The sequence below is a fragment of the Vulpes lagopus genome, chromosome 5, assembly GCF_018345385.1.
Source record: "Vulpes lagopus strain Blue_001 chromosome 5, ASM1834538v1, whole genome shotgun sequence".
NCBI lineage: Eukaryota > Metazoa > Chordata > Mammalia > Carnivora > Canidae > Vulpes > Vulpes lagopus.
Window position 1 is genome coordinate 31772548 of NC_054828.1, and position 24137 is coordinate 31796684.

The following is a 24137-nucleotide window of genomic DNA, read 5'->3' on the forward strand; positions in this document are numbered from 1 at the left end:
TGCCTGGTCAAGATCACAATCAATAGTCATTTGCACCTCAATTCCCCTTTGGACCATTAAGATACCATCTGCCTCTCTGCAAGCTTCCATAATTTCTCAACAATTAACTAACAGTGACACCAAAATTTTATTCCCAAGTCCACCCAAAACTCCAGAAAATATTTCACCTGAGCCAGAATATGAATGCCTTATTTTAGTTGCATTCTGGGTTTGTTTTTGGTGATCTTTATTCTATCTTCTTAGCCCCAAATTAGGCAGTAAATAGGATTCAGGCCTGAAGCTTTAGTCTTCCTGTACTATTTTTGGCAGATAAGTGACACTTTTTTATACTTATTTTAGTTACTTACTTTTTTCAGCTTTGTATCTGTCCTTGTAAAATATACAACTGACTGAAACTTTGCAGCCAACACACACAAATTAAGTTAACTCCCAATCTCTTTCCGGTGGTAGGAGCCCACGGAAGTGAGCATACTCCATTCGGAACATGATGGAATATGTGAATTGTAAACCATATGACTAAATATACAGGGCTAAATCAAATACTAGATACTAGCAGACATCAAAAAATTAAGAAAAATGTATGAGTGTAAAATAAAAATTGATCCAAACTTGGTTTGGCAAAGAGCCATTCTTGTGTAATTTACAACCTTCTTCTAGGGGAAAAAAAAATTTCTTCATAGAATCCTTCAGCAATTTTCATATACTTTAATGGGTATAAGACTTAGCAAACCAGTCACCCTAACTATTTTGTTTTCTAGTGTAATTATCCTACATTCTCATTTTCTGATAGAATATTGTTACCAAGAGTGAATCTCTGAATTGGCCTTCTACAAACCTTTTCCTTTGCAAGAAGATTACCAAAAAGACTGATATGTAAATAAAGTGTTTGGAAAGTTTTATTTGACACGAGGAATTTTAATTGAGAAAATTCTACCAATGAATTTAACTTTTTTCCAGAGAATTTGGAAAGGATCCTAGTTTATCACTTTAGTGGTAGAGCACATTCATCTAGCTTACATTTACCTATGTGTTGAGGACTGTAGCCTTATTTTCTTTCCTTAACAGGATCTTTTGCAATTTTATAGGGTAATCTGAATTCTATTTCTAAGAGCTTCCCAACTTTACACTAGGGGCTCCTACAATCTTACCTCATTATTTTGACTTTTCTTTTTTAAAGTAGGCAGTGGAGCCCCATGTGGGGCTTGAACTCACAACCCTGAGATCAAGTCCTGAGCTGAGATACAGTGTAAGACGCAAACTAACTGAGCCATTCAGAACCAGGAGTAACAGCAGATAGCAGAAATAGACTTCCAGGGATTTTCGATACTAAAATTTATGAAACAGATTATAAACAGCAATGGTTAGTATGATTAAGGAAATAAAAGGTAGATTTGAAAATATACTCAGGAAAAACAAAAGAGTGATCAAGAAAATCTGAAAAAATATAGAGCTTCTAGAAATGAAAAATATAACTGAAGTTAAAAATTGAAACTTTTCAATTGAAGTTAAAAATTGAAACTTTTCAATTGAAGTTAAAAATTGAAACTAGTGGTAGCGCTACACTCACTATGAACATAATAGCATAATGTACAGAGTTGTTAGATCACTGCATTGTGTACCTGAAACTAATGTAACATCATGTGCCAACTACACTCAAAAGAAGTTTACATGGATAGAAGTCTATTCTCCACAAATTAAACTGTAGAGGTAATTTAATCTCAATCAAAATCCCAGCAGGACCATATGTAGAAATTGAAAAGCTGATTTATACAATTTACGTAGAAGCACAAGGGCCCTACAACAGCTAAAATAATTTTGACAAAAAAGAATGAAATTGAAGGACTTACACTATCTAATGACTTATTAGTGTTAAGACATATAGATCAATTAAACAGAAGAGACTCCATAAATAGATCCACATGTATATGGTCAGCTGATTTTCCACAAAGATGCCAAAGCAGCTCAATAGGGAAAGGAAAATCTTTCATAAATGGTGCTGGAATAACCCAGTCATATGCAAAAAAAGGACTTCATACCATATATAAAAGTTAACTTTAGGTTATAGATAAATCACATACTAAACATGCCTGCAAATAAATACTGAAATTATAGCTGATTAGTCTATACTGATAGGTTCAAAAAAATTTTTTTTAAGACTTTAATTTATTTATTCATGACAAACACACAGAGAGAGGCAGAGACCTAGGCAGAGGAAGAAGCAAGCTCCCTGCAGGGAGCCCGATGCAGGGACTCGATCCCAGGACTGTTGGGATCACCACCTGAGCCACCCAGGCATCCTGATAGGTTTAAAATTAAAAATACATCAAATATCGAAAATAACCTGTTGTCAGACAAGAGGAGCTCCAAGCAGCCCAGGTGGCTCAGAGGTTTAGCCCCGCCTTCCCAAGGCATGGTCCTGGAGACCTGGGATCCAGTCCCAGGTCAGGCTCCTTGCAGGGAGCCCACTTCTCCCTCTGCCTGTGTCTCTGCCTCTCTCTCTTTCTCTCTCTCTCATGAATTTAAAAAAAAAAAAAAGGAGAGAGAGAGAGAGAGATGACTAAAATATGGTGCGACCAAACAAGAGAATTAAAGAAGAAAAAGAAAAAAAAAAAAAAGAAAGAAAAAGGAGGAGGAAGGAGAAAAAAAATGAGGAAGGAGGAACAGAAGAAGAGGGAGAGGAAGGGAGGAAAGGGGAAGAAATCAAGTGTCTTTGCTGTTTACAAAACACTACAGCTAGCAATAAAGGCCTTCAGAGAGAAAGGGAAAAATCAGCATCCATTCTTTTTTCAAAACTACTCTCAAAACCAATTAACAGCTTTCTATTCTTTGTTTCTGTTACCTAAACTGATTAAGGTCCTCAGTTTAATTTTTGGTTTCTTAGAGACTAAAGCTTCAAAGCAACTCTATCAGTAACTGAGAAGATAATGAGGTTTTATGGCTTCACAAAGAAGTCAGAAGACTTAAAGAAAAGTTAGAGAAATACAAACTTGAGGGAGGCCTGCATATAAAAAAACAAAAAAATCTTGATATTCTTGGACATATAAGAGATTCATATTTTCCACAAAAACTAATATGCTTTATAATATTCTAGACTCAAGAATAATAAAAAACTCAAAAGCCATAAAGTAAAAGACAGATAAATCTTAAAAAAATAAAATCTAGAATTCTATACAATATAGAGCCTGGGGCAGCCCAGGTGGCTCGGTGGTTTAGCACCGCCTTAAGCCTAGGGCCTGATCCTGATTGAGTCCTACCTCAGGCTCCCTGCACGGAGCCTGCTTCTCCTTCTGCCTGTGTCTCTGCACCACCCCCCCTCCGGTGTTTCTCTCATGAATTAATAAATAAAATCTCTAAAATAAATAAATAAATAAAGCCTGAATTTAAACACAAAATGGACAAAACTACTTGCATAATCAGCCTGATGTGGGACTCGAACCTGGGATCATGCCTTGAGTGGAAGGCAGCTACTCAACCACTGAGCCACCCAAGCGTCCCTTTATCTGGACTTTTATACATATTTGTGATATAAATATTAAATAAAGGCATCTCAAATTAGCTAACGTGCTGAGAAGTTTTGGGAGAAATAGCATGATATAATCTCAGTAATAAGCTGGGTTTGGTAATTAAGCATTTAATTTAAGCATTTTTCGGTTTAGGTAAGGTACCTCTTTAAACCTGTAGTCCACTTTTTAGAATGGATTTGAAAGCAATAAAGCTATGTGCAAGGATCTGAATGCAAAAATATTCATTGTACCTTTGCTGATAATGGGGACGATTAGAAAAAGCCAGCTGTCACACAATGAGGAATGACTAAAATGTAAAATCATATAAGAGTTTAACTGTAGCAATTTTAAATGACTTTATGTAAAGTCCATTGATCAGCTTGGGAATATATTAAGTGGAGGAAGTGATGTAAAACATGTACAGTGTGAGTTCCTTTTAATAACATACACAGTCTAGAAATACGGTCTAAAATATAGGTAAAATAGAAACACCTATCAGTTATCTGTGTTTTCCAGTATGCAATAATAAATATTAGTATCTCTAAAGAAATGTTTTTTTTTTAATTTTAAGCAAAAGACTTTCATTAGCTTCACTTTTAGACATTTTTCATAAGTGAGTTAACCCTTTGAAGCTCAAGATATTCCCTGCAATTAAGTCAAACTCTGGAAGATACACAATTTATCTCAAGGAACAGAATTATGATTTCTTAAATTATATTTTCTTTCTATTAATGGTTGGACCTTTCTGGAATGAAAGAAGAGAGACCTCTCTAATGTGTACTTTACAGATGTCTAGCACCAACCCTTTTCTCCTAATACAATCTAGTCATCCACTTCTGTTTCAATGGCCAAACCGGCTGTCTACATCTAACCTCAAACACACAACCCCATGCCTCTCCTGTATCCCTTCCCTTTTTTTCATCCCCTCATCACACATTGCACCTCCTCAGATCACTCTATTTTCTAATTCCTTCATTATCCTAATGAACTAGGGCATTGGGAAACAAAATTAATTTTTTTTTCTATATTTGCCTCTTCAAACTCACTTGTATACTGCAGCTTTCAGGGTGGAAATATTAAGTGCAGGGTTTGAATTAAAGCACAAAATTTTCTTTTCCATTTGCTGCTCCCAGGTTTTAAGTGGTCTCATATGATTCTACAGAATGCACACAATGCTGTAATTTCTAGCAGGGTTTCTACTATCAGCGTAAAGTGTACCAATCATAGTTTGAAATATAAGAAGGCAAATAGTAAAGATTCCTTTTAATTCTTTCACAGTTCATTAAATAAATATATAACTCTAATCATGTCATATTTTTACTTCAGAAATTTTCATTTATCTTGGTCAAAATATAATCTCTAATCTGCCAAATGCAAATTTCTCTATCAATGAAAAAAGAGAGAAAACAGTAAGTCACAGATTTACCAGAGCTTTAAGCTGAGGGGAAACTTTCTACAGTAGTTCCATATTGTAATTCTGGTCAACAGGCTTGAAAAGATTTGTCTGATTAATAGTAATTTAAACCTTAATGTTTAAGAATTCATATTAGTAAATATTTGTTGAGATGGACCTATAAGTACAGAAGTATGTTCAATGAGAAGGAGGTAGAGATAAATAAAACATGATCCCCTGTTTAAGAAGGTTTCAATGGAGGAGAAACTAGATACATCGCATATAAACATAAATGTATCGTAAGGAGCTAGCCATTTCTACATCTCAATAAATTTTACCACTGCCACACAAAAACACTATTTTCTACAAAAGAAAAACCCAGTCAAAAGCAGAAAATAATCAAGTATAATAATTTAACATGAACAGAAACAAATATTCAGATATTCAAAAAATGAGTATGTGCCTACTATGTGCCAGGAGACTGAAAACAGAATATCATACCAGCATAAACATACTTATACTTAAAACAAATCATACTTATAATATTTTAGAACTTCTCTTCACAAACACTTCCAACTTTAAACATATGTAAGTAACTAAGCCTTAGCACCATTATATCCTACAATTTAGTGTCCCCCTCAGTGCCCGTCACCCACTCCCCCCCACCCCCTGAGGGGGACACTTGACGGGATGAGCACTGGGTGTTTTTCTGTATGTTGGTAAATTGAACACCAATAAAAATTAATTTATTAAAAAAATATATATATCCTACAATTTAATTCCAGGCTTTTTCTCCTTTAGTAATGGGGATTTGAAGCTTTGAAAAACTTCTACCATAATATGTATTTTTTAATATGTATTTTTAGCAGTACTATTTGTAAGATATTTTAAGGGTAGGGAGAGAAACGGGAGTGAGGGGAAGTTGGATGGATGATCAAGGTGTATAGGGTTTATGAGTTAGGAGATAAGTCACAGAGCATGTTAAGCTATGGTAAGTAGGCCAAGGAAAAAGTGTTGGAAGGAATGAGTAAGAGAAAATATACTGGTGGATACGTAAAGAAAAGATTTTTTAGGATGAATACCTGACAGGATTACAGGAACACATATGAGATTATCTGTTCAGGAGGTAGTAAAAATGACTGCCAGAGAAAGCATAGAAATTTTAACTTAAATGTAGTCTACTATGTAACTTTGAAGTGTTAGATGAGAAAACAGTGATTCCTTATAAAGGCAAGGGGAACAGGCAAAAAAATGAAGTCAAACAGCTGATTTTCTGAAAGCACTCACTGTAAACTATGATTAGGTATTTGCATTACTTAAGGACTTCAAAAGCATATACTAGAATACTAGCAGATAGATTCCACAGTACATTAAAAAAATACACTGTAACCAAGTGGGGTTCAAATCAAAACTGCAAAAATGGTTCAAATGTAGGAAATCTACTACTGTAATTCAGCATACTAATAGGTCAAAAGAGAAAAAAATACACGATTATAGTAAAATTCTAAAAAAGCATAAACGTTATCTTTCTTGATTTAAAAAAATAAAATAATCATTGTTTTAAAAACATTTGTAAATAAAAGCTATTTCCTTTATTTTTTTTTAAAGATTTACTTATTTATTTATTTATGAATGAGAGAGAGAGAGAGAGAGAGACAGAGACAGAGACAGAGACACAGGAGGAGGGAGAAGCAGGCTCCATGCCGGGAGCCTGACGTGGGACTTGATCCCAGGACTCCAGGATCGCGCCCTGGGCCAAAGGCAGGCACTAAACCCCTGAGCCACCCAGGGATCCCCAAGCTATTTCCTTTAAATGATCTTTTAAAATATACAAAAGGCAGTATTAGACTTGAGGGAGGTACTAGAAGCATGCTCATAAAAGAAGGAAAAAAAGGGTCCAATATCATTATTATTATTTAACAGCTTTTCAAAGATACTGCACGGTACCATTAGACAAGAGTAAAAGAGTAAAAGAAAATCAAAAGAAAAGGAATTCATTATCTTGTACAGATTGTATGACCATATACCTAGAAATCTAAGAGAATCAACTAAAAATTATAAACAATGAAAGAATTCTGTACTATGCCTAGGGACATAATTAACATAAAAACAGTATTCCTTTATATAGAGATAAAATAATGTAGTAAAGTAATTCTTAATAGATACACAAAAATAGATAAATGCAAAAGAAGTTTTAATATTTAATATATGAGATAATTATGAAGAAAACGTCAAAGTGTTACTGAAAACCAAGAGCACTCTCCATTTTAATGATGAAGTAAAGTAAAGCTCGGAGAGGCAGAGTAACACTTCCTAACTTGTAAATGGTGACAGTAAAAGATGAACCTAGATTTGTCTGACTCCAAAGCTCATCCTTCTTCTACTGCAAGACACTGTTGAAAGTTCAATAGATGGACCCTCCATAAGCAAAACCAGATGAAATTCAAGAAGCCTTCACTATTTAATATTTTTAATGATCTAAAAGTTCTATTTGTAAGCACTACAAACGTACCCAAGATATTTATATTAAATTAACATGAACAAGTTAAAAAAAAAATCAAAAAAGTTGCCTGAAATAAACTGAACCAACTATATCAGTTCGCTGTGTTCAGTTCCCAAAAGGACTGGATGCAGGACACTTGGCTGGCTCAGCTGTTGAGCATCTGTTTTCAGCTCAGGGCATGATCCTGCGGTGGGACTTATTCCCATATTGGACTCCCTGCATGGAGTCTGCTTCTCCCTCTGCCTCTGTCTCTTTCTCTGGGTGTCTCTCATGAATGAATAAACTTTAAAAATCTTTTAAAAAAAGGACTATATGCATGTACACAGTTCCCAGAATAGAGAAGATCCACAGTATTCCCCAGACTACTCTGAACAAGAAGGGGTAGGGGGTGGCGCTGAGGTGGTCTTTTTAATCTGGTCCTTTCCTGAACCATGGCCCTGTAGCACCTACAGCTTGTTCCTGACCTCCTAATTCCCTTTGGTTACCCTGAATTTGTTTTCCTGACATCTTGATTATACTCTTGGCATATGGAACACTACACTAAATACAAGACCCTTCTCTTTTGGCCTAGCTCCATGGATCCTAGGATTCTTCTTCCAGTGTTGGGTTTTGTTTGATGATCCTGTTAGTCACATACTCATCAGCTGACTATACTTAATTACAAGATTTCTTAAACAGCAGCAGAAGATGGTGCTTGTGCACTCCTCCCTAGATATCAGCTATGGTAATTCTCTTGTCATGGAATTAAACCCAAATAATTTAAAATTCTACTGTAGTTTGGAAAAGGTAAGCCGGGCCACCTAAGGTCCAAAGGTAAAGTAAGGAAACGACGGTGAATGAAAGCAGAAGTATTATAGATCTAGGGGCAGGACTAGAAAAATGGGTCATGCCAATCCAAAGCTATTCAGAAGTTAACTAGATACCTATATAAAATGAAAGCTTGTGATGAAGATACAAACAAGAAAGGAATATCAGAATTACCTGTAATTGATAACACTTACCTTGGCTGTCAGTTCTAAAAACCAACAATTTATAGGCATCAGAACTTTGCGAGAAAAAAAGCTAAGTTATCCACAGTCCTATGTCCTAGATAGTAGTTAATTAGAGTCCTCCCATAAGATACAGCCTGGAAAACCCCATGAAACCAAGTAAGCCCTATCCTGCTATTCTATGAGAGTTTTCAGGATATTGAAACTCAAATTTCTCTAGGAGACAGACACTTTACATTGTCCTACAAAGAGCTTGTGTGCAGTAAGAGGTGGTATACAGGCAAAGAAGATGCATATCACAAAAAGAGAAGAGAGAATTCATGACAGAAGGAACTGTAGAAGTTCTTTTGCCTCTCAAAGAAAACAAACATTCCTAACATCCTTACCAGTAAACAACATCCAGTGGCGCAAAGTAATTTTTCATTATCAGGTCAGCAAAGTAAGCTTCTGTTTCCCGGCAGGCAGTTCCATTTCCAATCACCACCGTGCTGCAGCTTCAAGGGATAAACAAGATGAGAAATGGAATGAGCTCAAGGCATGGTTTAAATCAATCAGGAGAAAATAACCAGAATGCACAAATACTATCATACGATGATATTATTCTCTCATATAGTCAAGCAACATCTCCACTATTTCACAAAGGAGACACAGACTTTTGTAGAGAAAAACAGGACAATGTCCCTGCCTTTGGTATGGGAGGCAATGGAGAAATATTTCACTGTCAAACAATCAAGAACACTCAGCTTTCTTCCCATCCAGAAGGAACCAAATTTACACATAGATAAGAAATTCTGGAGCATTCTAGGCCATAATAAAGACACCAGGACTGAATTATGTGATATGTTGTCAAATAATGTCTGAAGCTTCAAACTACTATCACACATCTACTCCTCAGATCCATAAAAAAGAATGGAAGGAAGGAAGAAAAGAAGGTGGGGGGAGGGAGAGAGGGAAAGTGAGGGAGAATAAATGAGAGAGTGAGAGAGAGAAAGAGAAAGAAACCCCGAATCAAAGAATTCAGTGCTCACTTTTGCTCACACTACCACCTTTCAATAGCGAAGGTGGCAGAGGAAGGAAGAAGCATCCCTCCGGAGTCTCCAAATGTACAGTTCTTCAGCAATTTGCCCCAGCATGGTTTTACATGATTCCTTCTCTCTCACCAAAGCACTTCCCTTAATCCCTCCCTCCAAATTAGGAGTTTCAAAGGTATCTCTGATTGGCTGAACCACAGAAGTACTCAAAAAGTTACTTATTTTCATACTTGAAATTCAGCAAAAGTCTCTTTATTTTCTCTGCCTCCCGGAAGCCTTGTCCACAATGCAAGTAAACCACATCAGTATGCAGTATCTGACCTTAGAGAAAATGAAAAGAATAAGCCATTTTGTAAGAAATTACAAAACACATAGATGATTTGATTAAGTAATTTGTACCAGAAAAGGGAACTGCTTTATCTTTTAAAATGCAGGATAAATCATTCACATTCACGAAATCAGATTCTCCTAAGCAGTCTGCAAATTTGTTACTTCCAAAGTTATGAGAACAATATTTTGCTATTTATTATTAACAAAATCATTATTAACTAGATTATACACCATGATGCTTAAAAGAGAAATGGTTTTTAATAATATGTAACATCAAGCTAACATGTACTGATATGTACCAAATTCCAGACAATGTTGTAATACTCTTCTATTTCTTCTTTTGGATATGTGGATTTCTTTACTTTGTGTAATTCTTAAGCTGCATATTTATGATTTGTGCGCTTCTCTATATGTTACCTTATATTATTATTTCAGTGAAAAATATATTCAATATTTAAGGGTAATGACATCAAGCACAGAAATCATGAGCTAAGTGACCAACTTAGGAAGCTATGAAAAGAACAACAGAATAATCTCAAAGAAAGTAGAAGGAAGAAAATGATGAAGTTAAAAGAAATTAATGAAACAGAAAAATATATACATAATAGAGAGGACTGGTGAAGTTTAAAGTTGAAAATCACTTAAGGAAAACAAATACTCTTAGCAATACCAATCAAGAAAAAGAAAGAAGATACAGATATATTGAAAAAAGAAGATATACAAATAAATAATATAGAAATGAAAAGAGGATATTACTACAGCTTCAGGACAGATTAAAAAGATATAGAGACTATTATAAACAACTTCATGTTAATTTAAATGATGAAACAGATAAATTCTTGAGAATGTGTTACCAAAACAGACTAAAGATACATACATATATATATGTGGGAGTGCATACGGTATTTTTAAAAAGTCATCCTACAAGCAATACAAATAACATCATATCCAAATACAAATACACATGGTATTTCAACAGATGCAGGAAAAGATACTGATAAAATATTTTTCCCATTTAAAAAAAGATGGAGAAAGTAGGACAGCAAAACCAAAAACCAATAGTTATATCTGTAACAAAGTTAACTCCACAAAACTCAAAAGATGATCGATCAAGTGGGGACAATGCAACTATCAGGACCTACATGCACTGGCATTTCTGTGGAGCAAGTAGAGACAAGCAATGAAGTATCTCATAGACCAAAAAATATCAAAAGGTACTTTCTTGTGATATGGGAAAGACCTCCACATACTCTTAATTTATAGGTCAGTAGAGAGACTGCCCACTGAGTGCAAGAAGGACTGGAAAACTCTGATCTCTATGAACTCTTGAAACTAACATGCAGAATATTCCTTTCAAGACAAAAATCCCAACTGAGGAGAACCTGTTAGGAATCATATCTCTATTGAGAAAGATAGAGATAACATGGGCAAAGGAAAAAGAAAATCCAGGTAAAAGGGAGAAAGCATCAGGAAAGCAGATTCCAGAAGGTAGAAGACTCTATATTCAGAGTCTAAGCCAGACTTAGACCTGTCTGCATAGGAGCCATCATCCACGAGCCAAAAGGAGTCAGGCAGCCTCCAGAGAACAAGGTACTACAGAACACTGGACAGCTACCTGCCATGGCTGGCTCTTAGCCACATCCATCCAGCTCTGGACACACCCCCCAGAGACGGAGATCTGTGGTGGTGGAGACCTCCAGAATGATGCTGTCCTCCCCTACTCCACCCTGGATACATGCTATTTTTGAACCATGAGGCCTTAGGACCATATGGCCTTAGGAAAGCTGAAGCATCAGCCTGGGAACTTGTCTCTTCATTTAGTCCCTAATAAGACAATAAATGTGTTTTTAGAGGCCTTTCAAAAAAAAAAAAAAAAAAAAGTAGGTATTAAGGTGCTTTCCCATGTCAGTAATTTGGGGAAAAATGAAGTGATAGCTCCAGAGGTATGTAGCTAGAAAACCTTTCCTGATCTGGTCTTCTATACCAACAGCTGGGAAAAACAAATTTTATGTAAACCTAAGCACAGAAAAAGATTACAGTCAAATTCCATATAGAATGGATATTTTTTAAAAAGGAAATTTAAAAAAAAGACTAGCATGACCTTACAGAAAGATGTGTCCACAAAACAGAAAAATTATAACCTAAAGCTACAAAAATATAATAGAAAATGAGAATAATGTAAATCAGAATTAGAAAACCCCAGAAATAACAAGTTCAAAACTGAATTAGACATGAAAAAGTTATTTTCAAAAGAAAAATCTAAACCAAAAGAAACACAAGAACAAGTATAGAAGTATTACATATTATATGTAATACATAGTAGCATAGAATCATAGTACATAACAATATAAATATAATAAATAAGAGAACTATGGGCAGCCCAGGTGGCTCGGCATTTTAGTGCTGCCTTCGGCCCAGGGTGTGGTCCTGGGCTTCCAGGATCGAGTCCCGCGTCAGGCTCCCTGCATGGGGCCTGCTTCTCCCTCTGCCTGTGTCTCTGCCTCTCTCTGTGGGTCTCTCTGTGTCTCTCATGAATAAATAAATGAAAAATATTTTAAAAAAATAAGAGAACTATAAGGTAAAAATAAGAAAACATAAACTGCCAAAAAAAAAAAAATTAAAGTGAAGAAGTTTACTATAGAACTGAAATCTATTTCTTATAAATACCAAATGGAAATTCGAAAACTTGAAAACACAATAATTTAAATAAATAACTCAATGGATAGCTTTAATTGCAGATCAGAGATAGCAGAATAGAGGCTTAATTAACATAAAGACAAACAATAGAAAATAAAACAAAAGAATAAAAAACAGAAGAGGGAGTTGAAAGGTCCAATATACATTTAATTGGAATTCCAGAAAGAAATGCAAGAAGCTCTACAAACCCAAGCAGAATTCATGTACTAAAATCCCCCACAATCACACGCACACATATACACACACACACATAGAACTAAGTACATCATAAGAAAACCTCTGAAAAACAAGAGAGAAAATCTTAGCAACCTGAGGAAAAAAGATATCATTACCTTCAAAGGTGCAATAATAAGACTTTTGGTTGAGTTCTCACTCTCAACAAAAAGTGTACTAGCCCAAGGGGGAAAAAAACAAAAAATGAAATGACACCTTTAAAGTACTGAAAATAACACCAATCATGAATTCTATACCCAGCAAAAATATCCTTCAGAAATGAGGACAAATCAGAATCATTTTAGACAAAAAAGGACACAATTTGTCACCAGCTGACCCCACATTAAATGTAATAGGTTAGAGAGTTAGGCAGAGAGAAAATAATCTCAAATGTAAATACAGAAATGCAGTAAGAAATGAAGAGCAAAGAAAAGGGTAGGTAATAAATATGGGGAAAAAAATGCTGGGCAAAACAATAAAAATGTCTGGTATTTTAAAAACAAAGAATTAAAATGCATCATACACAAATACACTACAAAAAAATAGAAGTTGGTGGGGGATAGTTACTAAAACCTGAGCCTAGTTTCAACATTTCTTCTGTGACATAGGGAGGGGCATAAATAATAGTAATATGTGGAGATTTTTTATCAACAAAAAGACAAATATGAAGTTTGACTTTCTGGCTCTCACATCGCTATATGTGAGAAAACCATTTTCTAAGTCTTGAAATAATTAACATCATTTCCAAATCCTCACAATACGTATGATGTGAAACTTATGACCAACCAAACAACTTTTAATATTTTTATTTATTTATTTATTAAAGATTTTATTTATTTATTCATGAAAGACACAGAGAGAAAAGCAGAGACATAGGTAGAGGGAGAAGCAGGCTCCATGCAGGGAGCCCAATGTGGAACTCGATCTAAAGACCCTGGGATCATGCCCTAAGCCAAAGGCAGATGCTCAACCACTTAGACCACCCAGGCATCCCCAATCAAACAACTTTTAATTGAAGAGCTGAACGTTGTGCTTACTGGTAGGAGAAATTATAGCCAATTTGCAACCATGTTTGTAGCCAGGATCCACTCCCATCAAGGTGCGCCCTGGAACAGGGCTTGTTAAAAGGAGCTGACGGAGGTTCCGTCCAAACATTAGCACTGATTCCTTCTCTGCATCTGATGTTAGTTTGGCTCTTTAGAAATAAAAAAAAAATAAAAGAAAAAAAGTATTTGGTTTTTCATTCACCCAAAGTTTCTTCCTAAAAAGCGACATCCCATACAGGAGTATTTATTGTAACAAAATAAAGAAAATATCATATATAAAATTATACTGAATCTATTTTTGTTAACTGCAGAAATACATGAAACCACAAACTATTCTGATGTAAATCTGAGGAGTCTGTCATACTTACATTCCTTCCCTATCTGTTCTTTATATACAAAATCTATATGTATAAATATTTATGTATGTGACAGAAACAGAGTATATAAAGGCCTAGACATCACAAAGGAAGTCAAGTTAATGATTTGATTAAAAATATAAAAACAAAATTAGTGATAAATTATTGAATCCTAAGTAGTCTCTTCCCATCAATACTTAGTTTTACCCTTTTACCCATAACAAATCTCAATGTCATTCTCTCACTCTATTCAATTCCCCACGTTGAGCCCCACCTCGTCATTCTCACAGAGATGTGACATGACCAAGAATATTAGTAACCAGGCCAAGAGCCATTCCTCATGTACATAATTTCCCAGGTTTTCTCCAGAGAAGTTATTAAACATCTGATTATAAAACTTTTTCTAAAAAAAAAAAAAAAACTTTTTCTAGGATAAAAACATGTCTATAATGGACTTAAAGGTATTAAGAAACTAAGTTTTAACACCATTCACATTCTTTCTTTCTTTTTTTAAAAATATTTATTTATTTAAGTAATCCCTACACCCAACGTGGGGCTAGAACTCATAACTTGGAGATCAAGAGTCACACAAAATTCTGACTGAGCCAGTAAGTAAGGTGCCCTTTAAAACCATTCGTCTTCTTAACAAAAGCTCTTAGCATACTATTCTCCTGAAATTCTTACAAATTTTATAAGAAGACCCATTAGAACAGGTACAGACATTCATGCCATGGCCACAAGAAAACTGACAGTACAAAAACCATTCAAAGTACACTTCATATCAGTGCTGAGGTCAAATTATCTACATATCTAAAGGCACACACAGCTAATTAGTGTCTGTTTTTCTGTCCTGAGTCAGTTTCTTAAGGCTTTTCTCTCATCTTTTTTTTCACTGTTGTCACCCTCCCTGCATTCAGTCAAGCAACATGAAAAATAACACAACAGATATTTCTAAATCTTCACTTTTAACTTTATAAAGTGAACATCTGTTGTCAGTCTTATATAAAGTACCATGATTGGTGTGAGATACAAAGCTGAAAAGACAGGATCCCTGCTTTGAAAATGACTGTAGAGTGGAAGAAACAAAAATAATCAGATCAGTATAAACAATGATATGTGTTATGCTAATGAGAACATATGGGAGGGAGAGCTACACTGCAAAACTTCCTAAAAGAGATGTCTCCTCGGGTGAATCAAGAAGAATAAGTAATAGAGTTAAGCAAACAAAGGCAGGGAGAATAGAATGAAGGCATAGAGAAAATGTTGCAGGCAACGGAAGCACCATACATAAAGACTCACAATTCATTACAGAAAAAGCAATGGGGGTGCCTGGGTGACCTAGTTTGTTAAGTGTCTGCCTTCAGTTTGGGTCATGATCCTGGGATCAAGCCCCACATTGGGCTCCCTCTGCCTCTGCCCTCCCCACCACTCATGCTCTCTCACTATATCTCTCTCAAATAAATAAATAAAACCTTAAAAAGAGAGAAAGCAAGTAATTTCATCTGCTAAAGTAAAAAAAAAAAAAAAAAAAAAATACGTTATGTCTATAAGGTTGTAGAGCCAAGATGAAATCAGACCCCAAAAGGCAATGCATGATCTTCTAAAGAGCTTGGATTTAATCCTAGAGACAAAGAGGAGCCACTGGAGAATTTTAAGCAGAAGAGAATGAAATAATCAGATAGAAGTTTAAGGATGGCATTGTGAAAAGTATAGTATGGCAAACAGACAGATATTATCTATGATCCTAGAATAGTAATCCAGACAAGAAATTATGATATCTTGAGCTAAAACAGTAACCACAGAGACCAAGAAGAGGCAAAATTCAAGGTATAATAAAGGATGGGAAAATAGGCAGCACTTGGTAACTGACAATGCAGGATTGATGAAAAAGGTAGGTGTGAAAAATGATACATGGATGCATCATCTTGATCGTTTTGGAAATAAGAAATCCAAAGTAGACTGCATCATATATGGTCAACTGAATCAAATGTCTACAAAATAATATAGTCTGTATGGTTGTTTTAAATACACATGAACGGGGAAAAGTCTGGTTAACAATATCTCTAGAAGTGAAATTTTGTCGGGTTTTTTTCCTTTGTGTTTTACTGATTCTTCCAATTTTTCTATATTAGGACAAATTTCTTTTTAATTAGAGAATTGAAGTAATCTTCTTTAAATAAAAATCAATTGGGAGTTTTCTCCCTCAGTTGCTGTTCAAGTAATTATGAGTATTTTTGTAAGAGACACATCTGCAGACAATGTCTGAAAACTGACTTACAGACTAAAATAAGACATATATTTTTTTAACCACAGGTATTTTAGAAAAAGAGAAGAAAAGTGCTCTTGCTTGCCCACTGCGACAGAAGTCAGAGAAGGATTATGGCTTAAACAATCCCACACCAACCGTTTACATTAACTCTCAATGAAATCATTCCACAGGTAGTGAAGCTACTCAAAGCCAAATGTCTGAAGAACTGTCGAAAGCACTACTGGTCATTATATGCAACATGAAAGAATAAACAAGTTAAAGAAAAAATATACAAAAGGAAATGAAATTTTGAATAAGGTAACTTTCTCTTTTTCTTTATGAACAAAACCCCTTATTTTTAAATGCTATTCCTTAGCACTTAAAAGCAAGAGCTGTTACCTCACACAGACTTGAAATGAGATAGGATTCTAATAGAAACAAAATTGTTAAGAGACAACTGAGCTATGAGGGATGAATCAAGAGAATGAATGCCTGATAAAAAAGCTGGTCAAAAAAGCTATGTGTCTTTTTAAATACTACCTTCTCAGTCCCTGTTGTCAACATTTCCAAAGTCAATGGCCAAGTCCAGTAAAAGAAAAACAAGCAAACATTATAAAGGCTGCTATCAACTTTAGTGAGATTGAAGAGATGGCTAGAGATCTACAGTTTTCAAGTAACCCTTGCTGAAATCCATAAGTAAGAGAGAAGGAAGAAAGTCTAGAGTGCATAGGAAGGAATCTATGAGGAAATGGATGGTCTGAAGATTGACTACAAAGACAAAGGCTAGAGAAGGAGGGAAGAGGTTTTTTGCCTTCGCAACCTTCTTTCCATCTGCTCCTCTACAAAAACCTGCAATCTGTATCTCAGCTCTTTTATAGTCCTTCTTTGTAACCCTTAGTCCTTCTACTAGTCATTTACGTGGCCACTTTAATCATCTCCTCTAATATTTGCTCATCACCGCTGATAATTATTCACCTAAATAACTCTCATTTGGAATTAGAAACATATATATTAGCTTTCTCTCTTTATAGTAATAAATTCATCATATGCTCCACTGATTTCCTTATGCTGGTTTTGGTTCTCTTACCTCTAAAAACTGCTTCCAACTAAATTCTCCATCAACTTCTTAGTTTATTATCCCAAGCTAAATCTCTCATCAATAAAACCACTTGCTTGTCTTGGCTGTCAAACTGCAAAACTGGTATTGTAGGACTAGAAGGGTACACATTAACTGGTCAAGATTTGAAAAGTGCATTGTAATTAGGAGCTATGTTTTGTGATCTGCACACGTGAATGCCTTTACAGTTTGAAATCTAGGCTTAACTATAATTGCTTCGTGATCCTGGCTCAGTTCTTCGGATTGGTTAAGGAATCAACAGATATTTACTTCATGTCTAAATGTGTCTATCACCATACATAATAATAATAATCAGTACATAAAATTACACATGACAGGATACGTACCTGAACTCTCTACAGAGAAGAGGATAAATAAGGCGTTTAAAAGAATCATCGAGTGAATTGTGTAAGATCTTCATTAACTCTGGCCTTGCAAAGCCACGTGGTCTCCACCTGCAAAAAAGAAAAGACTACACTAAAACCGATGTAGCAATAATAAGACCATGAAAGGGCTCCTGGAAGAGGGGAGAGGAAGTGGAGCAGAAAAGGGGGAAAAACTTTATTGAAGGCAAAGTAACCTAATCTGTAAGAAAAGACTGTGATGTCTGGAAATTATTACTATGACATCTGGAGTTCTTATTTTTAAAAACCTGGTAACCATGGTCACCTATACAACTTAAGGGAGAAAAAACCTTCCTTATTCTAGGAAGAATCTCCAGAACATTATTAATAATGGCAAAAATCTTAAGATATAAGAAAGTCACCAGAAAATGACTAATGACTGCTATGAACTAAATTATGTCCCCTAAAATTAATATGTTAAAGCCCTAACACCTAGTGAGACGGTATTTGGGGATACGGCCTTTGGGAGGCAATTAGGTTTAGATGTGGTCATGAGGGAAGGGCCATCATGACGTGATTGGTGCCCTTTGTAGAAAAGATTATCAGAGAGCTTGCCCTCTCTCTGTCCCTCCCTCCCCCAGCCAGGTAAGGACACAGTGAGAAGGCAGCAGTCTACAAGCCAAGAGGAGGGTTCTGACCAGGAACAAATCAGCTGGTTCCTTGATCTTAGACTTTCCAGCCTCTGGAACTGGTAGAAAATAAACTTCTATTGTTTAAGCGACTGAGTCTATGGTATTTTGTTTTGGCAGCAAAGCTAAGACAAACAAGTATCCTTCTTTGTCTATCCCTTTATCTCTTCCTGGAAGTTAAAGTAGATTGAGCAAAGGAGAAACTATGTTTTAACCCTTGACTTTTGCCATTCCTTAGTAGAACTCACTCTACTCCTCAGGTTGTAGTGCTCTATCTATGCAATGCATACATGCTGATGGATATAAATGTCAGAGAACTGAATGGTAGTGGACATTGGATAAAGAACAATAAGAGAAAAACACAAGCTAAAAAGGACAAATTCAGTCCAACCCCTTCCAGGTTCCCATCATCTACAGCATCTCTGCCCTTGCCCTTCAATGACTCTTGAGTAGAAACCATTAGTAAAATATTTATTTTACAAATCATAATAAAATAAACCATGAATATACCTTAGGGACACTGTCATCTATCTTTCTTACTTATCTCAGGTAGGAAATTGACTATTCAGTGGGCAAACATTGAAGCAATTATAATGTGATACACCAAAGGTTTCATAATAACAACTAATTGAGTCCTTTCCATAGAAGGTTACTATCTGAGTAGAATAAAATTTTGTTTAATTTGAATCAAAGTGCTTTCAGGACATATATCCTTCCACTCAAGTCGCTGTTACTCCCTAATGTCACCTTTACCTGAGGACATGAGGGTTAGGGAGGAGTAGGAGACAAATTAGACATACATTATTAATATTAATACTATTGCTGTTATTATTATTATTAATTTGGAGAGCCCAATGTCAAGAAAAGATGTCCCAGAAGAAATATCTGAGATAGGGTTGTTTGTTTGGTTTTTTTTGAGATAGGTTTTATTTTTTTTTAATTTTTTTTTTTTGAGATAGGTTTTAAAAAATGAATTGTGCTTTACCTAACAAGACCCAGAAAAAAAAAAAAGCATACTGGAAAGAAACCATAGCACATAGCATAGAAGCATGAAAGAACATGATGAGTCTTTTCAAGTAGATTAGTACTGCTAAAGCATAACTGTCAAAATCAGTAGGAGGTAGATGGGGTTAGAAAATATGGAAGTGGACAAATCACTAAAGGTCTTATATACCATGCAATTGAGGTTGGCAAGTTAGGAGAGAACACAATCCTGGGTCATGGACAATATGCTAGGAAGATAGTCCATAGAGACAGAAAGGCCCTAATGGAGTGATTTTTTAAATGTATGTATCTGTTATCTGCTGCGGGTCATTCCTTTTAAGACCAAACCAAAGTTTCCCCATTGCTAGTAGGAAAAAACACAGAAATCCTTAACATTGCCTACTCAATCCCTTTGGAGGCCTCAATAGTCTTCCTTAAACCTTACCTCTTACCCCCACATCTACTGTGAGTTCCTTCCAAACAATTCCCTACACTGCAGCCAGAGTGATCTTAAAATGCAAACTGATTGTGACAATCCTCTGTTTAAACTCGTTATTGGTTTTTCATTACCCTTAAGATAAAGAATAAAATCCGTATTCTGTCTAGAAAGCTACGGATGATCGAGTTCACACCTACAAGTCAATCCTGTTTTTTGTCACTACCAGTTCCTTTCCTTCTGTCTCTGACCTATGTATGCACACACCACAGACTACCTTAGGGTTCTCTGTTACAAACTTTTTTTTTTAAGATTTTATTTATTTATTCATGAGGGACACACACACACAGAGAGAGAGAGAGAGAGAGAGAGAGGCAGAGACACAGGCAGAGGGAGAAGCAGGCTTCATGCGGGAAGCCTGATGTGTGACTCGATCCCGGGACTCCAAGATGATGCCCTGGGCCAAAGGCAGGCGCAAAACCACTGAGCCACCCAGGGATTCCCCACTGTTACAAACTTTTATGAAACACTGCACTCTTTCTTTTTTTTTAAACATTCATTTAGTTATTTATTTTAAAGATTTATTTATTTATTTATTCATGAGAGACAGAGAGAGAGGCAGAGACACAGACAGGGAGAAACAGGCTCCAGGCAGGGAGCCTGACATGGGACTTGATCCAGGGTCTCCAGGATCACGCCCTGGGTGGAAGGCAGCGCTAAACCACTGAGCCATCCGGGCTGCCCTGCACTCCTTTATAACCTCAGCATACTCTTAACCATTTACTCAAGGTCTTCTCCACTAAACTACATTGTCATCAAGGAAAAACAGCATACTTGTCTGGTTTACAGGAAGATACCCAGCGTCTAGCAAATAACCTGAATGGGTGAACATATGAGAGAGGTGGAAGGTGGAAGAAGTAGGGACAGACAAAAAAGAAGAGGAAAAGGAAGAAAAGATTTGAGGAAGTATCTTCATTCAAATGTATTTAAAAAATGAAAACAATTCCAAGAATGGTTCTTTGTTTCCCAAAGTATTTTAGTTGGCTCTTGTTTCAGTTCTTTAGTTCCCATACAAATGTTTCTTCAATTATCTATATAAAGAGAAACTTCTAGAACATAACTGAAACTTATATTACTATACTATAGTAACATAAAGGATTATAGTAAAGGTCAAATAATATTACCATTTATTTAATTGGAGGAGAACTGAATAAAATAAAATATGGAGGAGCCAACAAAAACCATTTAAATCTCTGTAATGAAACCATTCCTTTATATTTACTTAGTATGAAGATAACAGTTTAAAAGCATAACTAATACTTCCTTAATTATTGAGGACAGACAGACTCTGAGCATTATGAACGTTCATAAGAAAATAAGATAGAAGTTGTCTCCAGTTTACTGTGATCTGTTTATAAAAGACATTTCTAAAAAGGAGTTCTGCACAATAATCCCACTACTTTGTATTAACAGATACCACTGAAGGCTACACAATTACATGGAATATCATTTAATTCTCTTAAATCTGCGAAAAAGGTATTACTCATCATTTTGACAATAATGAATCTGAGAAAGAAATTATGTGCTCAGTCATAAGGGAAAGAAGTAATATAACTGGAATTCAAACTCAGATATTACTGTTTCTAGGATTTTGTTCTTTCTATGAATATCTCTTAGAATTTTATATTTTAAATTAAAATTATCTAATTTCTTAATACAATCATTTAATTCTATGGTTTATTTTAGGCATTTGTTTCCTTTTTATTTTTAACGAAATTTATTTGTTTACAAAAGAAATAAGCATTCATTAAAAAGGAAAAAGAACTCTAGAGAAGAATACACCACAGAAAATTAAAATCTCACATCAGAGGTATGAAATAGATCATCTGCATTTTTTCAAAAAATTTTTACACATACATAGACCAACTTTTTGCCATTAAAGAGACTATACTATAAATACTAAATATAAACTGTTTTTTTAACCTAATGGAATATGTTTATATCTCAAAGTTAGCTCTATCTCAACTTCTTCAAGATGGCTGCACAGAATTCTACTGAATGGATATAATATAACTGACTTATACAATTTACCTACTGATTAACATTGAAATAGCTGCTTCACTTGGTTAGCATTATGTGGTCATTAAGCAAGCTGATCCTTCATGGAATTGGTTTTTGGCAAATGAATTTCCAATGAATTGATGAAAGAACTATATTGGATAAGACAGCTAACTTCCAAAATATAGAGCACTTATTTCTCTCAAAGAAAAATCCATCCAACTCTTCAAATAGCTTTCCCAGCAATCTCCCTAACTTAAGGTTACAGAGAACTAGCTTATGAGAAGCATACCACAAATCTACACGTCCTAACTGCTAGGCAAGCTTCTTTACCTTTGCATCAGTTTTCTCATTGGTCAAATGGCAGCTACAAATCTGCCCTACCAACTTAAATGTTTTACATAACTGAAAAGTTAAAAATGAAAGTTAGAAATTCTATACAAATATGTGGTGCTATTTTAAAAGTTCCCTTAACAAAGGAAAAAAAGATAATAAAAGGTTACATAAGTTTAGACAATTCTCTGAAATATCCAATAAACTTAATGTTTGTTTCAATCATCCTTAATATGCAAAATATTTTAAGTAAATTGCATATGTTATGTTTAGAGACTTACATTGTAATATCTGATTAGTTATATTTTTATTTCATTTATCCTTAATGGTCAAAACATTTAGATATGCCATTATACATTGTTTTTATTATTTTAATTTTTTATAAAACATTCTGTATAAGATTTGGATACAAAAAAGTATTAAAAGTCCCTCTCCCTAGAAATAACCACTATTAATAATTTATTTTAATATTTAATATATTCTATTTAAACATACACAACATTTATACTTTATTTTTAATGTAAAAAGGACACATATACATTGTTTGTCAATGTTTGCTTTTTGTTTAACAGAATGGACATTTTCCCATATCAGTATGGTATTTTAGAAATGGAAGAAAGGAAATTCTGTAAAAATCTATAAACAGACCTGTTTTGGATGCACCACCTGCAGAATTCATTCTTCACTCCATCAGAAATGTTCACTTTGACAGTCAGTATCTTCAAATTTTCTCCACGGTTAATTGCCAGAATCTGAATGCAAACATATATGGCAAAGACTGAAGGTCCACTAAATAGGTAAATGGTCAATTTAACCAGTCAACATTTGTGAAATAGAGAGGTTATATATAGCTCTCAATTTATTGCTATATAAAGCTGTATCACGTTATTAATTCATTTACAAAAAAAATGCATTTAAAAATAATCATTTTTTAGACTTAAAAAAATTTTAATAAAATATAGGTATAAAGCCTATGACATTCACAGAAAGAGACTTTGGTGATCTAAAAATCACATGTCAGATTTGATTAACCAAAGATTTTTGATCATCTGGAGCTAAGAAATTTTCTTTTTATATTTCTGAAAATATATTGCTAAGATATACAAATGTGCAAATTCCCAAGTTGAATAATAACTACTAACTGTTATCATTTATTGGGCATTTGCTAATGGTGAGGTCTATCTCAGCCCTTTAGATACTTATCTCATTTAATTTTCAAAGCTACCAGTGCGTTATGTATTATTTTCACTTTATATAATCATTTTTTAAGACTAACTTATCCCAAATAACAAAGATAAGAAGTGAAGGAAATATTTAAAATCAGATCAAGCAAATGTCTTAAAATACCTTAAAAACACTCCTTTAAAGAAAAGCAAACAAACTTAAAGCAGGTAGAATAACAGAAATAATAGAGGGTAAATTGAGAATAGAAAAAAAAAAAAAAGAAAAGAATGCAAGCAAAACCAAAAACTGTTTCTTTGAAAATATCACAAAATTGAGAAGCCTTTCACTAAACCAAGAAAAAAGGAGGAAGCATTACAATTACCAAAATAAAAAATAAGAGGGGCCATTACTATGGAAGTTATAGAAATAAAAAGGACCATAAGAGAATACTATGAACAACTATTATGTCAAATTACATCCCTTAAATAAAATGGAAAAATTCTTAAAAAGACAGACTGCCAAAACAATAAAATAGAAACAGAAAATATGAAAAGATCTATAATAAGTAAAGAAGACTGAATTGGTAATTTAAAATTTTCCCACAAGAAAATGTCCAGATGGCTTTACTGTGTAATTCTACCAACCATTTAAAGAAGAATTAACACCAATTCTTCACAAACTTTTCAGAAATATAACACAGAAG

The 24137-nt window shown here is 34.7% G+C and overlaps 1 protein-coding gene across 14 annotated transcripts in view; it reads right to left on the minus strand.

Annotated features, from left to right (window-relative positions):
- The window catches only part of SRBD1 (S1 RNA binding domain 1), a 320333-nt gene that overhangs the window by 250488 nt on the left and 45708 nt on the right, over positions 1-24137 (minus strand). For all 14 annotated transcript variants that reach the window (XR_005987873.1, XR_005987872.1, XR_005987874.1 and 11 more), the window contains exons 10-14: positions 22919-23022; positions 17774-17881; positions 13697-13854; positions 9650-9740; positions 8775-8882 (exon numbers count right to left, since the gene is read on the minus strand). Coding sequence is in view for 3 of the 14 variants with exons in the window: in XM_041755611.1 (XP_041611545.1) it covers positions 8775-8882; positions 9650-9740; positions 13697-13854; positions 17774-17881; positions 22919-23022 (569 nt within the window). In the remaining 11 variants the exon portion in view is untranslated. The remainder of the gene's footprint in view (positions 1-8774; positions 8883-9649; positions 9741-13696; positions 13855-17773; positions 17882-22918; positions 23023-24137) is intronic.